Source organism: Haliotis cracherodii, unplaced genomic scaffold (assembly GCF_022045235.1).
Source record: "Haliotis cracherodii isolate W230 unplaced genomic scaffold, xgHalCrac1.p SCAF_27, whole genome shotgun sequence".
Lineage (NCBI taxonomy): Eukaryota > Metazoa > Mollusca > Gastropoda > Lepetellida > Haliotidae > Haliotis > Haliotis cracherodii.
Window position 1 is genome coordinate 1,502,518 of NW_027266283.1, and position 25,652 is coordinate 1,528,169.

The 25,652-nt window shown below is 45.0% G+C and overlaps 2 protein-coding genes across 2 annotated transcripts; one reads left to right on the top strand and one right to left on the bottom strand.

Moving 5' to 3' along the window:
- Positions 1 to 3,698: 3,698 nt before the first annotated feature.
- LOC139473136 (uncharacterized) lies at positions 3,699 to 5,233 on the bottom strand. Its single transcript, XM_071255655.1, has 2 exons — positions 5,200 to 5,233; positions 3,699 to 4,666 (listed from the first exon to the last, which is right to left on the bottom strand). The coding sequence occupies exons 1-2, from the start codon at positions 5,231 to 5,233 to the stop codon at positions 3,699 to 3,701; spliced, it is 1,002 nt and encodes a 333-aa protein (XP_071111756.1).
- On the top strand, positions 4,748 to 24,802 carry LOC139473213 (cytochrome P450 4F6-like). Its single transcript, XM_071255735.1, has 11 exons — positions 4,748 to 5,431; positions 8,092 to 8,239; positions 9,724 to 9,905; positions 12,376 to 12,500; positions 14,240 to 14,302; positions 16,197 to 16,320; positions 17,096 to 17,243; positions 18,136 to 18,259; positions 19,998 to 20,276; positions 22,893 to 22,958; positions 24,512 to 24,802. The coding sequence occupies exons 1-11, from the start codon at positions 5,261 to 5,263 to the stop codon at positions 24,609 to 24,611; spliced, it is 1,530 nt and encodes a 509-aa protein (XP_071111836.1). The 5' UTR covers positions 4,748 to 5,260; the 3' UTR covers positions 24,612 to 24,802.
- Positions 24,803 to 25,652: the final 850 nt, after the last annotated feature.

A 25,652-nucleotide genomic window follows, 5' to 3' on the forward strand; every position in this document is an offset into this window, starting at 1 on the left:
GGTTTGATTTGGTATTTTTATATTTCCTAGGGTTATATTTATGGGAAAGTGGTCGCTGCCTAGAGGTACTGGGTGGACGTCCCACATCAGACTTTGTGCTAAGTCTGGCGTACATATTGTTAAGTCGATAGCCGACATGGTGTGGTGGGTTTTGTCGTACCTAGTTGGTTGGTTATTGTTTAATAGTATTAGGTCATTTTTTTCGATCCACTCTGATATTAGTTGTCCATGGTTGTCTAGTTTATCTGCAATGCCCCAGGTAGGATGATGGGCATTGAAGTCTCCTAGGAAGATGGTTGATTTATTTCCTAATTGGTAAAGGACATCTAGGTCTGTATCTTTATGTCCTTTACCAATCTGATCACTTGGTTGTGGTCACTTTTATAACGGTGATAAGGTGTAAGAATCTACACAGGAAACGTCGCTATATGCACCAAACCATAAGTTGTCCATAGAGTTGTACGTTTTCTTAGTTACAACATTGTTTTAACAATGAATTACACTCCATAAATCAACACAAAACAACAGTTAATCGTTCAGCGCTATAATGCAACACAAGCTCACCCATTCCATTTTAACCAATCAGGAAACAGTAGTCGGTTAATGGGCGTGGTCTATTTTTGCGGCTTGTGGAAACATAAACGCATAAGAAACTGCTTGGTAAGCCACGGATTATATTGAAATTAATCTCTTCTTTCATCTCTGATTTGTCCACATCTATCTCAAAGGCAAAAACACTTGAGTGATCGGAACATTTATTTAATATCGTGTAATTAATACCATCAGCGCTAATTACTGTAAAGTGTTGGCTTCCATTGTCTATTGCTAATCACTTATCAGCGCCAACCATCTGTTGGCTTCCCTTGTCTATTGCTAATCACTTATCAGCGCCAACCATCTGTTGGCTTCCATTGTCTATTGCTAATCACTTATCAGCGCCAACCATCTGTTGGCTTCCCTTGTCTATTGCTAATCACTTATCAGCGCCAACCATCTGTTGGCTTCCATTGTCTATTGCTAATCACCTATCAGCGCCAACCATCTGTTGGCTTCCATTGTCTATTGCTAATCACTTATCAGCGCAAACCATCTGTTGGCTTCCATTGTCTATTGCTAATCACTTATCAGCGCCAACCATCTGTTGGCTTCCATTGTCTATTGCTAATCGCCTATCAGCGCAAACCATCTGTTGGCTTCCCTTGTTAGTTCCTACCTTTTGTTATTTTCCACCTTTTGTTATCTTTTCAATTTTGTTGTCCTTACATGTACATCTATCTATCTATCTATCTATCTGTCATCTATCTATCTATCTATCTATCTATCTATCTATCTATCTATCTATCTATCTATCTATCTATCTATCTATCTATCTATCTATCTATCTATCTGTCATCTATCTATCTATCTATCTATCTATCTATCTATCTGTCATCTATCTATCTATCTATCATCTATCTATCTATCTATCTGTCATCTATCTATCTATCTATCTATCTATCTATCTATCTATCTATCTATCTATCTATCTATCTATCTATCTATCTATCTATCTATCTATCTATCTATCCACCCACTGTGTGCCAACTTCGACATTCAGTATCATGTTTTTATTCATTCAGACTTGTGGTCTACAGATAACTATACGGATTGACAAGCAGTTGCCTGGCCCGTCTGTACCCATGTACTCTCGCGAACAGTCAACTCACACGTTCGTATGAATGGGCGTGAAACATTATTGTGTTGTAACCGGTACTAGAACTTATAAGCATCATACATCTGACAATTTTTATTTGTTTTGTTCTTTTAATAAAATAATGTCCAAACGAACCAAGAAATTAAACCACAAAAATCTGAACTTGTGTAAGGTGTAGATCAGCTGATTGTAAAAGTAACCCTGATAACATGAAAACTAAAGCAAGACTATTTAAGGACTGTTTTACAGAAGTGACAACATGATGTCACAGATACGGGTAGTTGTTGCTGTTGTTGTTGTTGTTGCTGCTATACATTGGTGGACTGCCTCCGTGGTCTAGCGGTAGAGCGTCCGCCCGGAGAGCGGAAAGTCCGGGGTTCGATCCCCGACCGCGTCATCCTAAAAGACGTTAAAAGATGGTACTTGTTGTTACCCTGCCTGGCGCTCGGCATTAAGGGGCTAAAACAAGAACTTCGTCTCAGGGTCAGTATACTGTGTGTGAGTGGGGTATTCATGTTAAACTGTGGCATGGTATCTCAGTGGGCTAGCACTATAAATCGGCATCAGTCCGGACTAGTACAAGCAGAATCACAAACACACACGTACATGCACGTCGCTATATAAATGCAATAATCTTGGACGCGACGTTGAACTCCATTTCACCTCACCTCACATATACATTGCTGCAATCGAGTATGCCCGCCCCTCCCTGGCGTGTGTGAGTGAGTGTATGTTTGTGAGTGCGTGCTTTCGTGTGTGTGTGTGTGTGTGTGTGTGTGTGTGTGTGTGTGTGTGTGTGTGTTGTCTGGTACCGCCATGAATCGGCAATATATACCCGTTGATGCAGTTTTCCAACAACCTACTAAGAGATCCAACAAGAAATCTGTTTCATGCATTAACCTGGTATGACACCACATCCTACTTCATTAATCAAACCAAACGACCCTCATGGAAAGTATTCAAATAGCACCATTAATTGTTCAAAACTTGGGAATCGGTGATCTCACAGAGAAGACCGTTCGATCTTCAGAAGCCTTTGTCTGCAGAATATATAATGTGCACAAAACAGTATTCCAAGTATTCCAAACCCTTACACGTATATTCAGGAAAACATGCATCAAAGGAAATTAATGACAAGTGGGAGTAGTATATCGCACAATAAAACACTGCAGGGAGAATAAACCATACCGTCATATTAGAACAATGTTTTATCTAGAAATAAGCCACACTGCATTCTCCATCGTTCTTTGCGATTTATCGCGTAACTATGTTATATTGTTAGATAATGACTAAATTACAGATATTTGTGATATCCTAGTCCCCATGATGTTCACGGCTAAAAATGGTATATGTCAGACGTTGTGCCTAACGGCTATCAAATAACACGATTAAAGCCTTATCATAACTGTGTATAACACCTACCATAGACTCTGTGTGACACCAGCCACATACTCTGTAAGACGAGTCATTTACTCTGTATAACTCCAATCATGTAACGCCAGCCACATATTGTGTATAATGCCTGTCATGTCCTCTGCATAGCGCCTATTATGTTGTCTGTTAAGTGACAACCACATACTCTGTATAATGCCAATCATATACTCTGTATAACGCAAATAATTTACTCTGTATAACGCCAATCATATACTATGTATAACGCAATCCTGTACTCTGTATAACGCCAATCCTGTACTCTGTATAACGCCCACCATGTACTCTGTATAACGCTAATCATGTACTCTGTATAACGCCAATCATATACTCTGCATTGCGTGTACGACATGTCATATATATCATACACGCTTTATGACGCCTATTTTGTATGCTGTATTACGTACATCATTTACCCCTCAAAACGCCTTATCATTCAGCTTTTCAGAGGGCCCGATGAAAATATGAACTTGAAGTACTTCTCAGGAACAGGGGAATTTACAAGAGTACTAAATATAACATCCGGCTAATTCCCAGAAACTCGGTATTCTGCGAGAAAGCGATCCTGTCTGAATCACGAGGCGGGTGTGTGTGTGTGAGGCTGGTGATGGTGGAGGGGTGAGGTGGGGGGTGAGGTGGGGGTAAGGTGGGGATGAGGTGGGGTGAGACTGGTGGAGCGGAGGGATGAGGTGTGGGTGAGGCTTGGGGGGATGGAGGGGTGAGGTGTGTGTGAGGCTGGTGATGGTGGAGGGGTGAGGTGGGGGGTGAGGTGGGGGTAAGGTGGGGATGAGGTGGGGTGAGACTGGTGGGGCGGAGGGATGAGGTGTGGGTGAGGCTTGGGGGGATGGAGGGGTGAGGTGTGGGTGAGGCTGGTGTGGGTGGAGGGGTGAGGTGGGATGAGACTGGTGAGGGTGGAGGGGTGAGGTGTGGGTGAGGCTGGTGAGGCTGGTTGGGGTGGAGGGGTGGAGTGGGGTGGGGGATGAGGTGGGGTGAGACTGGTGGTGGTGGAGGGGTGAGGTGGGGTGAGGCTGGTGGTGGTGAAGGGGTGAGGAGGGGTGAGGCTGGTGTTGGTGGAGGGGTGGGGTGGGTTGAGGCTGGTAGGGGTTTTGGGGTTGAGGGGTGAGACTGGTGGGGTGAGACTGGTGGTGGTGGAGGGGTGAGGTGTGGGTGAGGCTGGTGTGGGTGGAGGGGTGAGAAGGGGATAGGGTGGGGGTGAGACTGGTGGTGGTGGAGGGGTGAGGTGGGGTGAGACTGGTAGGGGTGGTGGGGGTGGGGTGGGATGGGGTGGGAGATGAGGTGGGGTGAGACTGGTGTTGGTGGAGAGGTGGGGTGGGATGGGTATGGGGGATAAGGTGGAGTGAGACTGGTGGTGGTTGAGGGGTGAGGTGGGGGTGAGACTGTTGAGGCTGGTGGGGGTGAGACTAGTGGGGATTGGAGGGATGAGGTTTGGGTGGAGGTGTGATGTGGGGTGAGACTGGTGGTGGTGGAGGTGTGGGGTGTGGGTGAGACTAGTTGGGGTGGAGGTGTGAGGTGTGGGTGAGACTAGTTGGGGTGGAGGGGCAAGGGGTGGGTGGAGGGATGAGGTGGGGGTGAGACTAGTGGGGGTGGAGGGGTGAGGTTGGGCCTCGCTAGGTTACAACTGCCCAGTTTGCATTATTCGGGAAGTCCCTAAGAGGCGAATAGATGGATTAAGTGATTGGACTTGGTAACTTGCTGATTGATTGTCATTGGATCCCAGATGCGCAGATCGATGCCCATGATATCAATCACTAAATTGTCTGGTCGACGTCATATAGCTTAAATATTGCTCAGTGCGGCGTAAAACAACAACAAAGCAGTACCTACAAAAAAACTGGCAGTATATCGTTCTACCGTTTGCTTACTAGGTCACTGCAACCAGGTTTGAGGCGAGCTTGTGGAACCCGCCATGCTCTATTTCAGTGTCTGCTTGTATTTCTACACACGACGATGTGATTCGACTCGTCTCCTACAGGGGACGTGTTTGTGACCGAATTTATTTGAATGCATGTTCTGTGACCTATAAACTGCGCTAATAGATCACATCATCATCCAACCTGGACAATTGTAGCCGGCAGCAAGTGGTGTCATATTTTCCGGTTGTTAAAAGCATACATCATGGACGTCAGTCTACGTGACAACATTTCGGGGACGATCGTCACAGCAGCAGTGATCTATCTACTGTACAGATTCCTCCAGTGGATTAGGACAATTGTGTCACGCTTCAAGTTTTACAATTCACTTCCAGGGGAGAGTGACTTCTCATTCATCACTGGCAACTTGCACTTGGTGAGTAAAATGATATTGGTGAAAACAAAGCGTTATCTCTACCGGTACAAAGTTTAACTTGTGAGAAATGGTAGAAACCCCAGCGTTGTTAGTTTAACTTGAAGTGTAACATGATGAGTAGGTTTGTGTCAATACAACAACATGAACTCTACATGTCCCGTACAACATTGTTACATTGTCATTATTACATATTAAAACAGGGCGGTCGGGTAGCCTAGTGGTTAAAGCGTTCGCTCGTCACGCCGAAGACCCGGGTTCGATTCCCGACATGGGTACAGTGTGTGTAGCCCATTTCTGGTGTCCCCCGCCGTGATATTGCTGGAATATTGCTAAAAGCGGCGTAAAACCATACTCAGACACTCACTTATAAAAACAAAGAATGCATGAAAGAGGGTTTGAGTGATCCCGGCACTGGTTAGGCTCATCATCAGCTCAGGGTTCTTGCCCCTTCTACACGCAGCCAAGACAGCGACTGGGACTGCTCAGTCTGTGCTTTTTACAAAATCTAATCTAAAAGTTCATGCTGTAGATACTAGAGAGATAACACAAGAGGTCACGTTTCTTTGTGCCGTCACACTCGAAATCTTGCCAAGTATCATGCCGGTTGTGTTACATCCGGGTTACCACGTGCACGAATGCTGATTAGTAGACATTCAGCACCACCGACAGATGGCGCGCATTAAGGATGCAGGAATAACCCATAAAGAGGCAAACATAAGCATGACGTCAGAGATGAAATCTTTTGAGGACACGGCCTTTGTTTTTTTGTTTTTTGAATGAATCAATCAGTGTTCGACATTCCACAAAGCAGAACAAGGGATAGTAATGAGTTTCCATATAAGGTAGTGCTTACTGGGACACGGAAGTCGAACTAAGTCAGGGGGAGGGGAGGATGTCGAGTTTAACCTCGCGTTCAAGATTGTTGCACTTATTTAAGCGACGTGCATGCTTGTGTATGTGTTTTGCTTCTTGGACTAGTCCGGCCTATTGTCGATTTTGTAGTACCAACCCACTGAGATACTGTGCTGCAGTTTAACATGAATACCCCACTCAGGCACAGTATACTGACTCCGAGCCGACCAGTCCTTGTTTTAGACCCTTAATGCCGAGCAGGCAGGGTAACAGCAAGTACCATCTTTTACATCTTTTGGTATGACGCGGACGGGGATCGAACCCTAGACCTTTCGCTCTCTGGATGGACGCTCTACCCCTCTTAATAGAGTTACCGACGCTGACCCGCCTTTGTCACACATCCTAATAACCACTTTCATTCATTAGAAACCATGAGCTCAATTCGTTTCATGATTGGAAATGACCACTGACTATTGACCAGTTTGTCCACTGTCCATACCCTTTACTGATTCCGTAATTTCGTGACTTTCTCTCTCCATCACGAAAAAACCCAAACAAAGCATTGTACCCGCCATTTTTGAATCTGTCAGCATACTCTTTGTTTTTGGGATGCATTTGTACCTTATAACATTAGATTGGTTGGTTGGTTTGTTGTTTAACGCCGCACTCAGATAGAAGATAATAAATTGATATCCACATTATAAAAACATATTCATACATGAACATCACAATCAGTGATGTATGAAATCATTGTCATCTTCACACATTTGTTTGGTTTTTTGTTTAACGCCGCACTCAGAAATATTCCAGCTATATGACAGCGGTCTGTAAATAATCGAGTCTTGACCAGACAATCCAGTGATTGACATCATGAGCATCGATCCACGCAATTGGGATCATTGACATGCATCAACCAAGTCAGCGAGCCTGACCACCCGATCCCGTTAGTCGCCTTTTACGACAAGCATAGTCACCTTTTACGGCGAGCATGGGTTACTGAAGACCTTTTCTACCCCGGAATCTTCACGGCGCTTATTATAACATTATAAAATATATAGGAAATTAATCAGTTCGGAAGGGCATCGATTCGCCCTCTTGTTGCTCTTGTTTTGGTACAGCCATCCTCCTCATCAGTCTGCTATAGTCAGTAAACAAGGGCGGATAACTTTTATATCCGGTGCAAAATCATCTGTTCAGCTCTACTCGAGCTATTTTGGTCAGTGTTTAAATCTGTGAGTTGCAGGAGACGTAGCTAAGATCGCTTTGTGAAGCTGACCCCTGTTCCATCTTTATCGGGGATACGGGTGGCCCAGTCGTCCAAGGCGCCGCGATTCGATGTGCAGAGTTGCGTCCCTTGGGCACGCCAGAAACCTATAATTGTGTGTTCGAATCCCGGTTCGCTCCAATTATGTTTCAAGGTTTGTCAGCACCATACCCGTGCTCGTGGGTTTCACCGAAGTGGTAAACGTCTGAGACCTGCATCACTTCGGGCTTTCCTCCCACATTAAGCTGACACGCCATGATATAACTGGAATACTGTTAAAAGCGGCGTTAAACCAAACTCACTCACTCACTCTCACCAGTCTGCGATAAGCAGTAAACAAGTGCGGATAACTCTTATATCCGGTGCAAAATCATCTAAACAGTTCTACTCCAGCTATTTTGGTCAGTGTTTAAATATGTGAATTGCAGGAGACGAAGCTAAGATCGCTTTGTGAAGTCGAGCTCTGTTCAACTTCCAGCTCCAGAAATATACCTGTTAAGTATCTTGTTGATGTTCAGTAATCCGGCAGTGTATGTGTGTGTAGTTCCCTGTGGACGAGGAGCGTCGCCTGGAATACGAGCTGTCCCTCACCCACAGATTCCCCAAGATGTACAGGGTGTGGTTTGGTCCCCTGGTCCCCTCCATTCAAGTGTGTCACCCCGAGACTGTCAAGGCGGTACTCAAAACATCAGGTAAGGCCACAACTTAGCGAACACTTCATTTGAGTGAGTGAGTGAGTTGGGTTTAACGCCGCTATGAACAGTATTCCAGTTATATCGCGGCGTGTCAGCTTAATGTGGGAGGAAAGCCCGAAGTGATGCAGGCCTCAGACGTTTACCACTTCGGTGAAACCCACGAGCACGGGTATGGTGCTGACAAACCTAGAAACATAATCGGGGCAAACCGGAATTCGAACCGACAATCATAGGTTTCTGGCGTGCCCAAGGGACGTAACTCTGCACAGCGAATCGCGGCGCCTTAGACGACTGGGCCACCTGTGCCCCCACACTTCACTTGAAGCAGCGCTACGTTTTACCGAAAACAGGAAATTACATTTTCAAACGTGTAAGAACTGTGTAATAGAACATGGCATCGGTAAAGAACTCGTGTGTCATGACGTCATATTATATTTCTTTCAACGAGATCTGTTTGTTTGTTCAATCTATATCACGACCAGACATTCCAGTGATGTATATTATGAACAAGTGCCCAGGGAACAATGTCACCAATCAATCCATCTGATCACCCAATCCACTTAGTCACGTCGCCGACAAGCATTGGATACTGGGGGGAATCCCCACTGTATGACAAGAATTAAGCAATGTCCGATAGCATGGCAATACACACATGATCTATGTGACAAATTATGGATGCACGATGGCCCAGTCGTCTACAGAGCCATAATTCTCTGCGCAGAGTTGCGTCCCCTAGCCATGTCAGAAACTATTGTCATAGCGACTGATTTACGACACCCATTGTCTGAAGAACATTTAATTGCAAAGGCTCATTACCCTGGAGCCATGACATCACTTACCGGTGTAATTGCTGTTATTTAATAGATGCTAATCCTAATTATTAATCCCCATTTTTGTGTACGTCGACCGTCTGCCATCCTGAATGAGATGTGCAAGTATGTCACTGATGAATTACTGTTACCATTTAAATCTATTACTTACTAAAAGTCAGGTGACCTTGGCTATATAAGCCTTGGTCCAGAGAGATTGAAAGAGAAGAAGAAAGGTCTTACCCTCAGGCTAGGGTTAGGCTGGGTGCTCCGGGGCTAACCTCTCCAAGTTGTCACTTTCTACAGGAACCATACGTCGGCCCCTTGCATATACGAGTATGCAAAATATTCATTAATCAACGTCAGACCACACGCGTTGTTGCTATGGTCGTGAACTCACTTTCGCCGGATCATTTTTTGTCCAGGTTGTCAACTCCATACCCATGCTCGTAGGTTCCACCATAATGGTACGTGTCTAAACAAGACTGCCTCGTCATGATCATATATTACAGAAAGCTGTTCCGTCTTGATACAACTGAAATACTGTTCAAAGCATCGATACACCCACCCCACTCACTATGTCAACAGTTTCAACAATTCCATATACTTGAAGTAGCCCGAGAATACATGGAACTTATAAAACAGACGTAATGTGGTGATATTCGGTTTCAGCGCCCAAGCCGTACGGGATGGGATCTGTGTTCGAGTTCTTCAGGCCTTGGTTGGGGGACGGCATATTGATTGCCAAAGGGGCGACATGGGAGCGGTCACGTCGTCTCATCACACCCACCTTCCACTTCAACATCCTCCGACCCTACGTGGACATCTACAACGTTGCTGTTGATACGCTGCTGGTTGGTCATTGAACGTCATGCACACAAATCAGAAATATTTATTGTGACGGCGATGATGACTGGTAGATGCATGACGAGGAAGGGGATGACTAATGTATGTATGACTGTATGACTTGACGTATTGATGGAAGGATGACTGTATGACTTGACGTATTGATGGAAGGATGACTGGATAGCTTGACGTATTGATGGATGGATGACGGGATGACTTGGCGAAATGATGTATGTAAGATACGAAGACAGACGTACTGATGAATGGATTACGGGAGAGATTGACGTACTGATGGATGCAATACGGGAGATTGACGTACTGATGGTGCATGACTTGAGGTTGACGTACTGATGGATGCATGACGAGAGATTGACGTACTGATGGATGCAATACGGGGGATTGACGTACTGATGGATGCATGACGAGAGATTGACGTACTGATGATGCATGACGGAATATTGACGTTCTAATGGTGCATGACGAGAGAGATTCACGTATTGATGGATGCATGACGAGAGATTGACGTACTGAAGATGCATGGCGGGATATTGACGTACTGATGGATGCAATACTGGAGATTGACCTACTGATGGATGCAATACTGGAGATTGACCTACTGATGGATGCAATACTAGAGATTGACATACTGATGGATGCAATACTGGAGATTGACATACTGATGGATTCAATACTGGAGATTGACGTACTGATGGATGCAATACTGGAGATTGACATACTGATGGATGCAATACTGGAGATTGACATACTGATGGATGCAATACTGGAGATGGACATACTGATGGATGCAATACTGGAGATTGACGTACTGATGGATGCAATACTGGAGATTGACGTACTGATAGATGCATGACTGGAGATTGACATACTGATGGATGCAATACTGGAGATTGACGTACTGATGGATGCAATACTGGAGATTGACGTACTGATGGATGCAATACTGGAGATTGACGTACTGATGGATGCATGACGAGAGATTGACGTACTGATGATGTATAGCGGGATATTGACGTACTGATGATGCATGACGGGAGATTCACGTGCTGATGATGCATGACGAAAGATTCACATACTGATGATGCATGACGGATATTGACGTTCTAATGGAGCATTACGTGAGAGATTGACGTACTGGTGATGCATGACTGGAGGTTGACGTACTGGTGGATGCAATTAATGGAGATTGACGTACTGATGGATGCAATACTGGAGATTGACATACTGATGGATGCAATACTGGAGATTGACGTACTGATGGATGCAATACTGGAGATTGACGTTCTAATGGTGCATAACGTGAGAGATTGACGTACTGATGATGCATGACGGGAGATACTGACGTACTGATGGATGCATGACGGCAGAGATTGAGGTACTAATGATGCATGACGAGATATTCACGTACTGACGGTGCATGACGGAAGAGATTGAGGTACTAATGATGCATGACGAGATATTCACGTACTGATAATATATGACGGGATATTGAAGTACTGATGGTGCGTGACGAGAGAGATTGACGTACTGATGATGCATGACGGAAGAGATTGAGGTACTAATGATGCATGACGAGATATTCACGTACTGATAATATATGACGGGATATTGAAGTACTGATGGTGCGTGACGAGAGAGATTGACGTACTGATGATACATGGCGGGATATGACGTACTGACGGTGCATGCCGGAAAATATTGACGTACTGATGGATGCATGACGGGAGAGATTGACGTACTGATGATACATGGCGGGATATGACGTACTGACGGTGCATGCCGGAAAATATTGACGTACTGATGGATGCATGACGGGAGAGATTGACGTACTGATGATGCACGACGGGAGATTGACGTACTGATGGATTCGTGACGAGAGATTGACGTACTGATGATGTATGACGAGAGATTCACGTACTGATGATGCATGACGGGAGATTCACGTGCTGATGATGCATGACGAGAGATTCACATACTGATGATGCATGACGGAATATTGACGTTCTAATGGTGCATGACGAGAGAGATTCACATACTGATGATGCATGGCTGGATATTGACGTATTGACGGTGCATGACGGAAGCGATTGACGTACTGATGGACGCATGACGGGGGAGATTGACGTACTGATGGACGCATGACGGGAGAGATTGACGTACTGATGGACGCATGACGGGAGAGATTGACGTACTGATGGACGCATGACGGGAGAGATTGACGTACTGATGGACGCATGACGGGAGAGATTGACGTACTGATGGATGCATGACGGGAGAGATTGACGTACTAATGGATGCATGACGGGAGAGATTGACGTACTAATGGTCACGTAAACATGACAGGATCGTCACGCAGACGTTCTACCCAAATTCTATTTCCCGATATGTACATTGTGTTATGCACGTGCTTGTCTAAAATTAACCTTTTGAAATCGAATAATATTGACCGTCTTTTTCCAGTGTAAAATCGATAGCTACGCGGCCAGTGGAAAAAGCTTCGATCTGTTCAAGGTTATAAAACCGTGCACGTTGGAGATCCTTCTGCGGTGTTGCATGACATGTGAAGATGACATACAGAACGCAAGGTAGTTAGTTACATGTAGACACTTGTATGTACCATACGGGCAGACAGCTACATGTACCATACGGGCAGACAGCTACATGTACCATACAGGCAGACAGCTACATGTACCATACAGGCAGACAGCTACATGTACCATACGGGCAGACAGCTACATGTACCATACGGGCAGACAGTTACATGTACCATACAGGTAGACAGCTACATGTACCATACAGGTAGACAGCTACATGTACCATACAGGCAGACAGCTACATGTACCATACGGGCAGACAGTTACATGTACCATACAGGTAGACAGCTACATGTACCATACAGGCAGACAGCTACATGTAACATACAGGCAGACAGCTACATGTACCATACAGGCAGACAGTTACATGTACCATACAGGCAGACAGCTACATGTACCATACGGGCAGACAGTTACATGTACCATACAGGCAGACAGCTACATGTACCATACAGGTAGACAGCTACATGTACCATACGGGCAGACAGCTACATGTACCATACGGGCAGACAGTTACATGTACCATACAGGTAGACAGTTACATGTACCATACAGGCAGACAGCTACATGTAACATACAGGCAGACAGCTACATGTAACATACGGGCAGACAGCTGCATGTACCATACGGGCAGAAAGCTACATGTACCATACGGGCAGACAGCTACATGTACCATACGGGCAGACAGCTACATGTAACATACAGGCAGACAGCTACATGTACCATACGGGCAGACAGTTACATGTACCATACAGGTAGACAGTTACATGTACCATACAGGCAGATAGTACATATACCATACAGACAGATAGTACATGTACCATACAGACAGATAGTACATGTACCATACACACAGATAGTACATGTACCATACAGGCAGACAGTACATGTACCATACAGGCAGATAGTACATGTACCATACAGGCAGACAGTACATGTACCATACAGGCAGATAGTACATGTACCATACAGGCAGACAGTACATGTACGATACAGACAGATAGTACATGTACCATACAGACAGATAGTACATGTACCATACAGACAGATAGTACATGTACCATACAGGCAGACAGTACATGTACCATACAGGTAGATAGTACATGTACCATACAGACAGATAGTACATGTACCATACAGGCAGATAGTACATGTACCATACAGACAGATAGTACATGTACCATACAGGCAGACAGTACATGTACCATACAGACAGATAGTACATGTACCATACAGACAGATAGTACATGTACCATACAGACAGATAGTACATGTACCATACAGGCAGATAGTACATGTACCATACAGGCAGAGAGTACATGTACCATACAGACAGATAGTACATGTACCATACGGGCAGACAGTACATGTACCATACAGACAGACAGTACATGTACCATACAGGCAGATAGTACATGTACCATACAGGCAGACAGTACATGTACCATACAGGCAGATAGTACATGTACCAGTGGACAGATACATGTATTATACAGGTAGATAGCCGATAATGTGCACTAATAGTTAGGGTTAGATGTGAACATGTTTTGAATTCGATGAATTTAACATATCTTTTTAAGTTTATTCTGTCTTGTCTAAATCAGATGAAGTGTCTTTGTCCTTGAACTTGGTCTAATAACTAAATGTACATTCTCTTCTCACTGAAATTGTTCATGTCATCAAAAAGAAGAGGTTCTTGTGTCATGTTTCACTTTGCCATTTCCTCTCAGAAACGACCACCCGTACCTGAAAGCAGTGGAAGAGTTGACAGAGCTGGTGATCTGTAGACTCAGGTAGGTATATATCTCACGTCTCACAAGGTGTACAGAGCTGGTGATCTGTAGACTCAGGTAGGTATATATCTCACGTCTCACAAGGTGTACAGAGCTGGTGATCTGTAGACTCAGGTAGGTATATATCTCACGTCTCACAAGGTGTACAGAGCTGGTGATCTGTAGACTCAGGTAGATATATATCTCACGTCTCACCAGGTGTACAGTAGCTGGTGATCTGTAGACTCAGGTAGGTATATATCTCACGTCTCACAAGGTGTACAGAGCTGGTGATCTGTAGACTCAGGTAGATATATATCTCACGTCTCACAAGGTGTACAGAGCTGGTGATCTGTAGACTCAGGTAGGTATATATCTCACGTCTCACAAGGTGTACAGAGCTGGTGATCTGTAGACTCAGGTAGATTATATATCTCACGTCTCACAAGGTGTACAGTAGCTGGTGATCTGTAGACTCAGGTAGATATATATCTCACGTCTCACAAGGTGTACAGAGATGGTGATCTGTAGACTCAGGTAGATATATATCTCACGTCTCACAAGGTGTACAGTAGCTGGTGATCTGTAGACTCAGGTAGATATATATCTCACGTCTCACAAGGTGTACAGTAGCTGGTGATCTGTAGACTCAGGTAGGTATATATCTCACGTCTCACAAGGTGGACAGTAGCTGGTGATCTGTAGACTCAGGTAGATATATATCTCACGTCTCACAAGGTGTACAGTAGCTGGTGATCTGTAGACTCAGGTAGATATATATCTCACGTCTCACAAGGTGTACAGAGATGGTGATCTGTAGACTCAGGTAGATATATATCTCACGTCTCACAAGGTGTACAGTAGCTGGTGATCTGTAGACTCAGGTAGATATATATCTCACGTCTCACAAGGTGTACAGTAGCTGGTGATCTGTAGACTCAGGTAGGTATATATCTCACGTCTCACAAGGTGGACAGTAGCTGGTGATCTGTAGACTCAGGTAGATATATATCTCACGTCTCACAAGGTGTACAGAGCTGGTGATCTGTAGACTCAGGTAGATATAGATATCTCACGTCTCACAAGGTGTACAGTAGCTGGTGATCTGTAGACTCAGGTAGGTATATATCTCACGTCTCACAAGGTGTACAGAGCTGGTGATCTGTAGACTCAGGTAGATATATATCTCACGTCTCACAAGGTGTACAGTAGCTGGTGATCTGTAGACTCAGGTAGATATATATCTCACGTCTCACAAAGGTGTACAGTAGCTGTTGATCTGTAGACTCAGGTAGATATATATCTCACGTCTCACAAGGTGTACAGTAGCTGGTGATCTGTAGACTCAGGTAGATATATATCTCACGTCTCACAAGGTGTACAGTAGCTGTTGATCTGTAGACTCAGGTAGATATATATCTCACGTCTCACAAGGTGTACAGTAGCTGGTGATCTGTAGACTCAGGTAGATATATATCTCACGTCTCACAAGGTGTACAGTAGCTGGTGATCTGTAGACTCAGGTAGATATATATCTCACGTCTCACAAAGGTGTACAGTAGCTGTTAGAAGCTGACTCAGGTACATCCAATCTCTCTCTGTTATATCTCACACAGGTGTGTCGTGTATGTGGTCAGCTGGCTCAGGTAGATACAATCTGTCATGGTTATATCTCACACAGGTGTGTCGTGTATGTGGTCAGCTGGCTCAGGTACATACAATCTGTCATGGTTATATCTCACACAGGTGTGTCGTGTATGTGGTCAGCTGGCTCAGGTACATACAATCTCCCGCTGTTATATCTCACACAGGTGTGTCGTGTATGTGGTCAGCTGGCTCAGGTACATACAATCTCCCGCTGTTATATCTCACACAGGTGTGTCGTGTATCTGTAGATCTGTCTCTATGTTCACAGGCAGCCCTTGCATCACATACAGTGGTTGTACGACAGGACGCAGAACGGGAGGAGGTTCAAGCAGCTGACAGACTACGTCCACAACGTCTCCGCCACCGTCATCGCCGCCAGGCAAAAGACACTGGTAGGTAGGGGTCACACAATGAACTAGAACCCCTGGGTCTCTGTGGTCTGTACTCAGTCAATATGGATCCGAAGCAGATACGATACACCTCCCCGCTGTCCAGCCTTCAATCGCCATTTCTAATATTGAAAACACAGTACATATAGATCATAATCTGACTGAACGAGTGAGAATGTATGTTTGTGTGTGCGTGAGAGAGAGAGAGGGAGAAAGAGATAGATAGAGGGAGAGAGAGGGAGAGAGAGAGAGGGAGATAGAGGGAGAGAGAGAGAGAGGGGGAGAGAGGGGGAGAGAGAGTGAGAGAGAGTGAGAGAGAGTGGGGGAGAGATAGAGAGAAAGAGGGGGGAGAGAGAGGGAGAGAGGGAGAGAGAGAGGGAGAGAGAGGGAGAGAGAGGGAGAGATAGATAGATAGATAGAGAGGGGGGTGAGAGAGTGAGAGAGAGGGGGAGAGAGAGGGAGAGAGAGTGAGAGAGAGAGAGGGGGAGAGAGAGAGGGGGAGAGTGAGAGAGGGAGAGATAGAGATAGAGAGAGAGAGAGTGAGAGAGAGGGGAGAGAGAGAGAGAGAGAGGGGAGAGAGAGAGAGAGAGAGAGAGAGAGAGAGAGAGAGAGAGAGAGAGAGAGAGAGAACAGGGTTTACCGCCATATGTGTACCCTAAATGCTGTTCCATGCAGACTGACACGCAATAAAAGTTATGTTGGGTCTGCCAACAATGCGGGAGCCAGACATGAAACTTTAGTGTTCACTCACTTCTGTGTCCCCACCCTGTATCTCCAGGCAGACGAGGGGACGCCATCGACAATGGGGACTCCGGGGACGCGGTACCCAGACTTTCTGGACATCCTGCTGAAAGCCAGAGATGAGGACGGCGTGGGGATGACGACCGGTGAGATCCAGAACGAGGTGGACACCATCTTGTTTGAAGGTCAGTTCGCCGATAACCCTGTTAGGACAGTAAATAGGGATAGTTTTCAAAGATTGAAAGATTGATATTTTCTCTTGGCAGATGTGTATCTACATTTCTTCAACTTTTGATAGGGATTTCACGGAAACTGACTAGAATGTGCCTATTCTTCAGTGACACACGTGTGGGTGGTTAGCCTTGTGGTTAAAGTGCTCGTCACACCGAAGACCCGGGTTCGATTCCCCACATGGGTACAATGTGTGAACCCCATTTCAGGTGTCCCCCGCCGTGGTATTGCTGGAATATTGCTTAAAGCGGCGTAAAACCTAACTCACTCACTCACCGACTCAGTGATACACCGAATGGGTTTCTTTTCGTATACCAATCAAGCGTTGAGTCGTTTGTCATGTAAACCCTACAAGTATGTTCATATTGTGATTTACAACTGTTACGTCTTTTGTCGATTGTCTGTGCAATTATTGTTCAGGTTTGATATGGTGTATTGTTTTAATTAGCAGTAGTCTCAAGATCACAATCAATCTGCCCCGTTATAACGCTATGTCGCTCATTGAAAAGCTAATTCCTGTTCCAGTGTGTGAGTTGGTAGGTTTGTTGTTTAACGCCGCACTCAGCAATATTCCAGCTATATGACGGCGATCTGTAAAATAATTGAGTCTGGACCAGACAATCCAGTGATTGACATCATGAGCATGGATCCACGCAATTGGGATCGATGACATATATCAACCAAGTGAGCGAGCCTGACCACCCGATCCCGTTAGTCGCCTTTTACGACAAGCATAGTCGCCTTTTACGGCAAGTATGGGTTGCTGAAGACCTATTCTACCCCGGAATCTTCACGGGTCGTATGAGTTGGAGTTTGGAGATGGTTTTGATAACGTTCTTTGTATAGGTCATGACACAACAGCTAGCGCCATCTCGTGGACGTTGTACTCCCTGGCGCAGCACGCCGACTACCGGCGAAGGGTACAGACGGAACTCGACGGGGTCTTGAACGACAGAGACAGTGTCACCTGGTACGTATGTAACTGAGTTTGTGGTGGGAAAATAGACGATCCAACACAGGCGGAGGTTTGTATTTTTTATTGCCATGGAAGATAATATACTGACATCCTGTAATGCACAAATAATAATATTATAAAAACATATTCATACATGAACATCACAATCAGTGATGTATGAAATCATTGTCATCTTCACGCATTTTTTTGGTTTGTTGTTTTAAGCCGCACTCAGCAATATTCCAGCTATATGACGGCGTTCTGTAAATAATCGAGTCTGGACCAGACAATCCAGTAATTGACATCATGAGCATGGATCCACGCAATTGGGATCGATGACTTGCATCAACCAAGTCAGCGAGCCTGACCACCCGATCCCGTTAGTCGCCTTTTACGACAAGCATAGTCACCTTTTACGGCAAGCATGGGTTGCTGAAGACCTATTTTACCCTGGAATCTTCACGGGTCTCCTCACGCAAGAAAATGTACAGTTAACCAAGGGAGACAACTCGATCACGATATTATATGTAGACTTTATGTAGGTTGTTAAAGCAATTGAATCTGGTATCAATGGGTCACGCATGGAAATGATTCAAAAGACCATCTTGCGAAGTCTGGCTTTCAATATCCTGAGTTAACAATATCGGAATTCAGACCAGAACCAAATGATTTCGACTTTGTATTAGCAAACTCATTCACCACAAGCTGGCGACAGTTGTGGGATGCCGGCGACAGTTGTGGGATGCTGGCGACAGTTGTGGGATGCTGGCGATAGTTGTGGGATGCTGGCGATAGTTGTGGGATGCTGGCGACAGTTGTGGGATGCTGGCTGACATATGAATTCAATTTGTCCTTCTGACCACATAACCATAAGGAAGTCCTCGTTAAAAAAAACTTCAACTCGGACTTTGTGGGTGTGGGTTAAGTGCTTACCGCAGTGTCATCGATATAGCGGTATCCTCTCTATTTACACATTTGATGAAAACACTCCCGAGGTAGTGAAGGATTATTTAATTATTACAATCAGTTTAATTTTAAGAAGTGCAATACCTGAGAGAGACAGCTTATTTTCTCTTAATACACTTTTGGGCCCCAGCATATTTTATAGTGCAATTCGGAGGGCAAATACAGGAAACTACGGTTATAACGACCTCAAAGGGACTACTAATTTTAGTTCGTTATAACCGTAGTTCGTTAGCAGCATATATACAGCATAACTACAGCAAAAAGTCGGGACCAAAAAGTAAATTCGTTATATCCGTCAGTTCGTTATAAGCGTGTTCGTTTTAACCGTAGTCTACTGTACCATATCCTGCCTTAATATCCATGGTTGTATAGTAACTGAATATTGTAGATACAATTACCACATTCTGGTAAGTATTATATCAAGTGCAGTAACTAATCATGCACTTTGCATGATACATATTTACAATATATGTGCAAAGATACATAATGCTAAAGAAGGCCTACAAACTCATACGCACTTCGTCCAAAGTTATTGAGACAGTGGGATATGTTGCACCTAGAATATGAAATACAATTATCAACACGCTCCATTTATGTATATATACTCAAATATAAACTATATATACTCACTCTCTCTCTCTCTCTCTCTCTCTCTCTCTCTCTCTATCTCTCTCTCTCTCTCTCTCTCTCTCTCTGCCTGTGACTGTTGCTCAGAAATCGGGTTCTGAGGACTCCGTAGATACACATGACGCATTAACCCTGTTATGCTCATTCTCTGTACAACTAGGGGCGACCTTCCGACATTGGAATACCTGACTCTGTGTTTAAAGGAATCCCTCCGATACCACTCCCCCGTCCCTTTCATCGCCAGACAGACGGAGGACGTCGTCAACATCGGCGGCGTGACGCTACCGACGGGAACGATAGTCGCTGTGTCCATATACAACCTTCACCGCCACCCGGATATCTGGGAAGAGCCAGACGTTTTCAGGCCAGACAGATTCCACCCAGACAACATGGCAAAAATTGACCCTTTCTCGTTTGTCCCCTTTTCAGCCGGCCCAAGGTAAGCAGTGTTATTGTGTCAGCTGGTGTGATACATGGATTTTAACATCAATGTTATTAATCCGTGAGTGGGTTAAACTTTTACATCGCGTCGACACTATTTCAGCCATATAGCGACATTTTTTAAACTGACCAATCAGAGAGCAGAACTACTAACCCGGGGGCGGTCGGGTAGCCTAGTGGTTAAAGCGTTCGATCGTCACGCCGAAGACCCGGGTTCGAGTCCCGACATGGGCTCAATGTGGGAAGACCATTTCTGGTGTCCCCCGCATTGATATTGTTGGAATATTGCTAAAAGCGGCGTAAAACCAGTCTCACTCACTACTAACCTCATATGAGCCCGTACACCGTTAGTAAAATTCCAAGACCGTATACGGCAACTATAGACACCATAACTAATATTATAACTCCGAGGAGCCAAACAGCAACTCAAAACAAACCCCGTGTGGGCGGTTGGTCAGTCTAGTGGTCAGCTCGTGGGTTGGATTACCCTTCTTGGGTACAATGTGTGAAGCTCATTTCTGTTGTCCCCCACCGTGATATTGCTGAAATATTGCTAAAACGGCGTAAAACCCAACTCACTAACTCACCAAACACCATGTTAAACAGCAAGGTTTTATGTTAATGAAATTTCTCTGTAGATAAATCCCCAGTTGAAACTTAAATAATGTGTTGCGCACCAGCTGAACGGGGCGTCCGGGTAGCCTATAGTGGTTTAAGAGTTCGCCCGTCACGCCGAATGTCCGGGTTTGATTCCCATATGGGTCAAATGTGTAACGCCCATTTCTGTTGTCCCCAGCAGTAATATTGTAAAATTCGGCGTAAAACCCTACTCACTCACTTACTTTAGAGTCTGTTATCTCGTGGTAGGGATACGGGTAGTTTGCCCACACCATCTTTCCAAACTGATAGACCGCCTCCGTGGTCTAGTGGTAGAGCGTCTGCCCGGAGAACGGAAGGTCCGTGGTCGACGTTAGAAGATTGTACTTGTTGTTACCCTGTCTGGCGCTCGGCATTAAGGGGCTAAAACAAGGACTGGTCGGCTCGGAGTTTGTGTACTGTGTCTGAGTGGGGTATTCATATTAAACTGCAGCATGGTATCTCAGTGAGCTAGCACTATAAATCGGCATCAGTCCGGACTAATACAAGTAGACACACAAACACACACACGTACATGCACGTCGTTATATAAGTGCAATAATCTTGGACGCGACGTTTAACTCGATTTCACCTCACCTCCAAACTGATAACGACAAATACCGTGACATTACGCTCACGGTATTGTTTTCTGAAGTGACGTTATGGTCAAAATGGGTATACCACTGAATGGTTTGTTCAGGTTAAAGATGTCACAGTGGCTTAGAATAACGCTCAAACCATTGGACTAAACAGAAATAACTTCCGCAACTTATCAGTATCCCACTTGACAATGTCGACATGGTGTCGAGTTGACTGGATACAATGATACAATTCCTGGGCTCTATCGTAGCGCCCCCAGTGGCTATTACGAGTTATTTCCCTTCTACGCCTCTCCTTTAGACCAATCAGATTCCACTTCTCGTATCATTTGCATTTGCTTCGACAAAACAGTGGCGCCCAGTCAAGACGATCTGATCGATAATCACTGTCTTTGTTGTGATAAAACGGGTCTTTCATCGCTAAATGCGTGAGCATCTTGATTAAAAAACATGAAAAGACTTGGAAAATAGCTGTTGACAACGAGTTGGCGTTAGTCAAGCCAAAATGTAACTCCATAATACCAGCCTAGTTCGGCAAGGGTGGAAACTTTTATAGTCAGTTAACTCCCTTGCCTTGGGAAGATGGCTGGTAACGCCATGAGTTAAGTTGGCGACCAACCTGACGTCGCGATGCCAATGCTTCCATAAGACCTACTTCTCTTGTCGTGTCTTCTTTTGTGCGTGATCTCGTAATGGCATATTATAACTACCGTGGATCAAACGGCTACCGTCAGGAGCCATGACTGAGAAACGATGAGGCAGCCATTACTCAAGATCGTCAGTTTTTCAAATATTCACATATTGCCTCACAACACACAAAATGCATAAATTTCAACCAAACAAAAGTATGACAGGTGATCAGTTTATAATTTGTTTGTTGTTTAACGCCGCCCTCAGCAATATTCCAGCTGTATGACGGCGGTCTGTAAATAATTGAGCCTGGATCGGGCAATCCAGTGATTTGCATCATGAGCATCGATCTACGCAATTGGGATACGATGACATGCATTAACCAAGTCAGTAGGCCTGATCCCTTTAGTCGTCTCTAACGACAAGCATAGTCGCCCCTTACGGCAAGCATGTGTTGCTGAAGACCTATTCTAACCAGTTCATGAAACATACCAGTGACAGTAACGTTTTGTTGAGCATAATGGACAATAGGCATTTCTTATTTGAGTTTTCGTCAGTTATTTCACGTTGTATTAATATTCACATGTTAAACATAATCGAGGAATCAAAATGACATTTATAATGTTATTTCTCACTTTTGAATCAGCGTACCGGTAGCTGTCTCGGAAATATTGGTGTCCGAGTTTACCAGTCAGGATATCTTCACCGCTGACATCAACTCGTATCAATGATTTGTGTTCTCTTTACAGAAACTGCATTGGACAAAATTTTGCTATGAACGAACTGAAGGTGGTGATTGGAAGGATACTTCAAAGGTACGTGATGTTTTCACACACTTTGTCACACTTCCGGCAATGCCCCCGAGGGGTCCATCAGGGGTTCATCCATCAGGGGTCCATCTGGGGTCCATCAAGGGTCCATCCGGGGTCCATCAAGGGTCCATCAGGGGTCCATCATGTGTCCATCAGGGGTTCATCAGGGGTCCATCAAGGGTCCATCAGGTGTCCATCAAGGGTCCGTCAGGGGTCCATCCGGGGTCCATCAAGGGTCCATCAGGGGTCCATCAAGGGTCCATCAAGGGTCCATCAGGGGTCCATCAAGGGTCCATCATGTGTCCATCCGGGGTCCATCAAGGGTCCATCAGGGGTCCATCATGTGTCCATCAGGGGTCCATCCGGGGTCCATCAAGGGTCCATCAAGTGTCCATCAAGGATCCATCAGGGGTCCATCAGGGGTCCATCAAGGGTCCATCAGGGGTCCATATTGCACAGGGGAAGAGAAGGCCCCAAGTGCTCCATGCTTGCTCTAAGGCCGACGACTGGTGGCCAGGTGGTTACAATGAGTGATCTGGCTGTTTGGATGTCCTCGTAGCTTTCTTCTCAGTGGCCTGTCCGTCTCAGATTTATCTGCATACAGTGAGCCGTGATAAAGCTGGAACATGGATGATTGCGGCGCTAAATAACACTCAGTCTGTGCCAATATGATTTTAGAAGGAACAAACATCCAAACTGAATCTTTGACTTATATAAAGAGAAGCAACGTTTGGGAGTACAACTTATTCACTGCTGGGAAAATGTGGATCCCACTGTAGGGTCAAGCGTTCAACAACCATGAACCATTTCATGGCGTTTGAAACTACGTTTAGATACCATAGTTAACATAGCATTCAACCAACGTACAATTACATAGCCATTTTTGTCATGACGTTCAAGTATCGTCGCCCTGGGAGGTTTCTACTGGCCTGGTGGACGTGAGTGAGTGAGTGAGTTGGGTTTAACGCCGCTTTTAACAGTATTCCAGTCATATCGCGGCGTGTCAGCTTAATGTGGGAGGAGAGTCCGAAGTGATGCAGGTCTCAGACGTTTACCACTTCGGTGAAACCCACGAGCACGGGTATGGTGCTGAGGAACCTAGAAACATAATCGGGTTGAACCGGGATTCGAACCCACAGGTTTCTGGCGTGCCCAAGGGACGCAACTCTGCACAGCGAATCGCGACGCCTCAGACGACTGGGCCACCCGTGCCCCCGTGGCCTGGTGGAAGTGACATGTGGCAGAATCTTTCGTAAAAATCATAACTCATTATCTCTGACAAATTATTCTAGCGCCTTCAAGACAGAATACCGACTGATAATGTTTTCAATGTGCATTTCAACCAGTCCTCTTAGCTCACTGAATGACCGTTTCGGAAATATTTGAAGTCTTTGATTGGCATTGGAGTATTTGTGTTGTTTCAGACAGTCACAAATCTAAAGTGCTTATGAAGCGGAGCGTAACTTTCCTGATAGGCTACACATTTTACTAGAGGTAGAGTAATTAACTGCGTTTCTGTAACAATACAAAACAACTTCTGATTTCGTCTATTTCAGATTTGACCTTGTGCCTGACCCCAGCCATGCCGCGCGCCACCAAGCGGCCGTTGTTATGCGAGCGGTAGAAGGATTGTGGGTATTTGCCAGTCGCAGGTAGCACACAGTCCTTGGTCAGGGCGCCTCTATGGAACACCTAGGCCCCAAACAAGAACACACAGCATGTGTTAGACAGCTCAGGTTATTGCGATAGGCCAACCTACGTTCGAAGTAGAAAGATGAATCGACTGTCAATACTGTGGACATAACTAAGAAACCCCCGAAGAGAGCATGCAGTTCGCCGAGTCAGTGTATGGTCCGCCCAATTGTAATAAAGAAGTTGCTCATCCATAACAATTTTGTCTTAGTTACCATTCTAAATGCCACTCAAAGAAGTGTCCTAGTATATTTGGGCATGTAGCTTATAGTATAGCCTGAATCATTACGTGTGAAATACGGGTGCAAGATCTGTATCAGGAAGGGATTGCTTCGGGACGATGGTCCATAACCGATTCAAGGACAGATGGTTTATGTTGCCAAGACTGTTATCTGTGTGTGGTAACACCACCAGTGTCGCTACCTTGAGGTGGCAGTGGGCCTATTAATCCCCGACTACATCCACGACTACATGGTCGGCAGTAATAACGTCCACGCATTTGAACGTCCTGTGTTTGTCTGACCGGAGTGGTCGCCCAGAAGTAAAGAAATCACTCCTCACCCGGAGTCCCGGTTTCGATTCCCAACAGGATATTGTCACGTGTGAAGCCTATTTCTAGTATCCTCGCCCAAATATTGATTGAATGTTTTCTCCACCTGCCTCACTGGTCAGACCAGAGGCCTCCTCAGAAACCACAACGCCCGGAAAGCGAACAGGTTGTTTGAAAGATAATGACAGCGATTTTTAATCCAGTGCATCCCCATATAGTTAATATCATAAGGAGTAAAACATGTTTTATCAACCGAGTGCATCCCCATGTAGTAAATATCATAGGGAATAAAACATGTTTTATCAACCGAGTGTGTCCCCATGTAGTAAATATCATAAGTAGTAAAACATGTTTTATCAACCGAGTATGTCCCTATGTAGTAAATATCATAAGGAATAAAACATGTATTATCAACCGAGTGTTTCCCTATGTAGTAAATATCATAAGGAACAAAA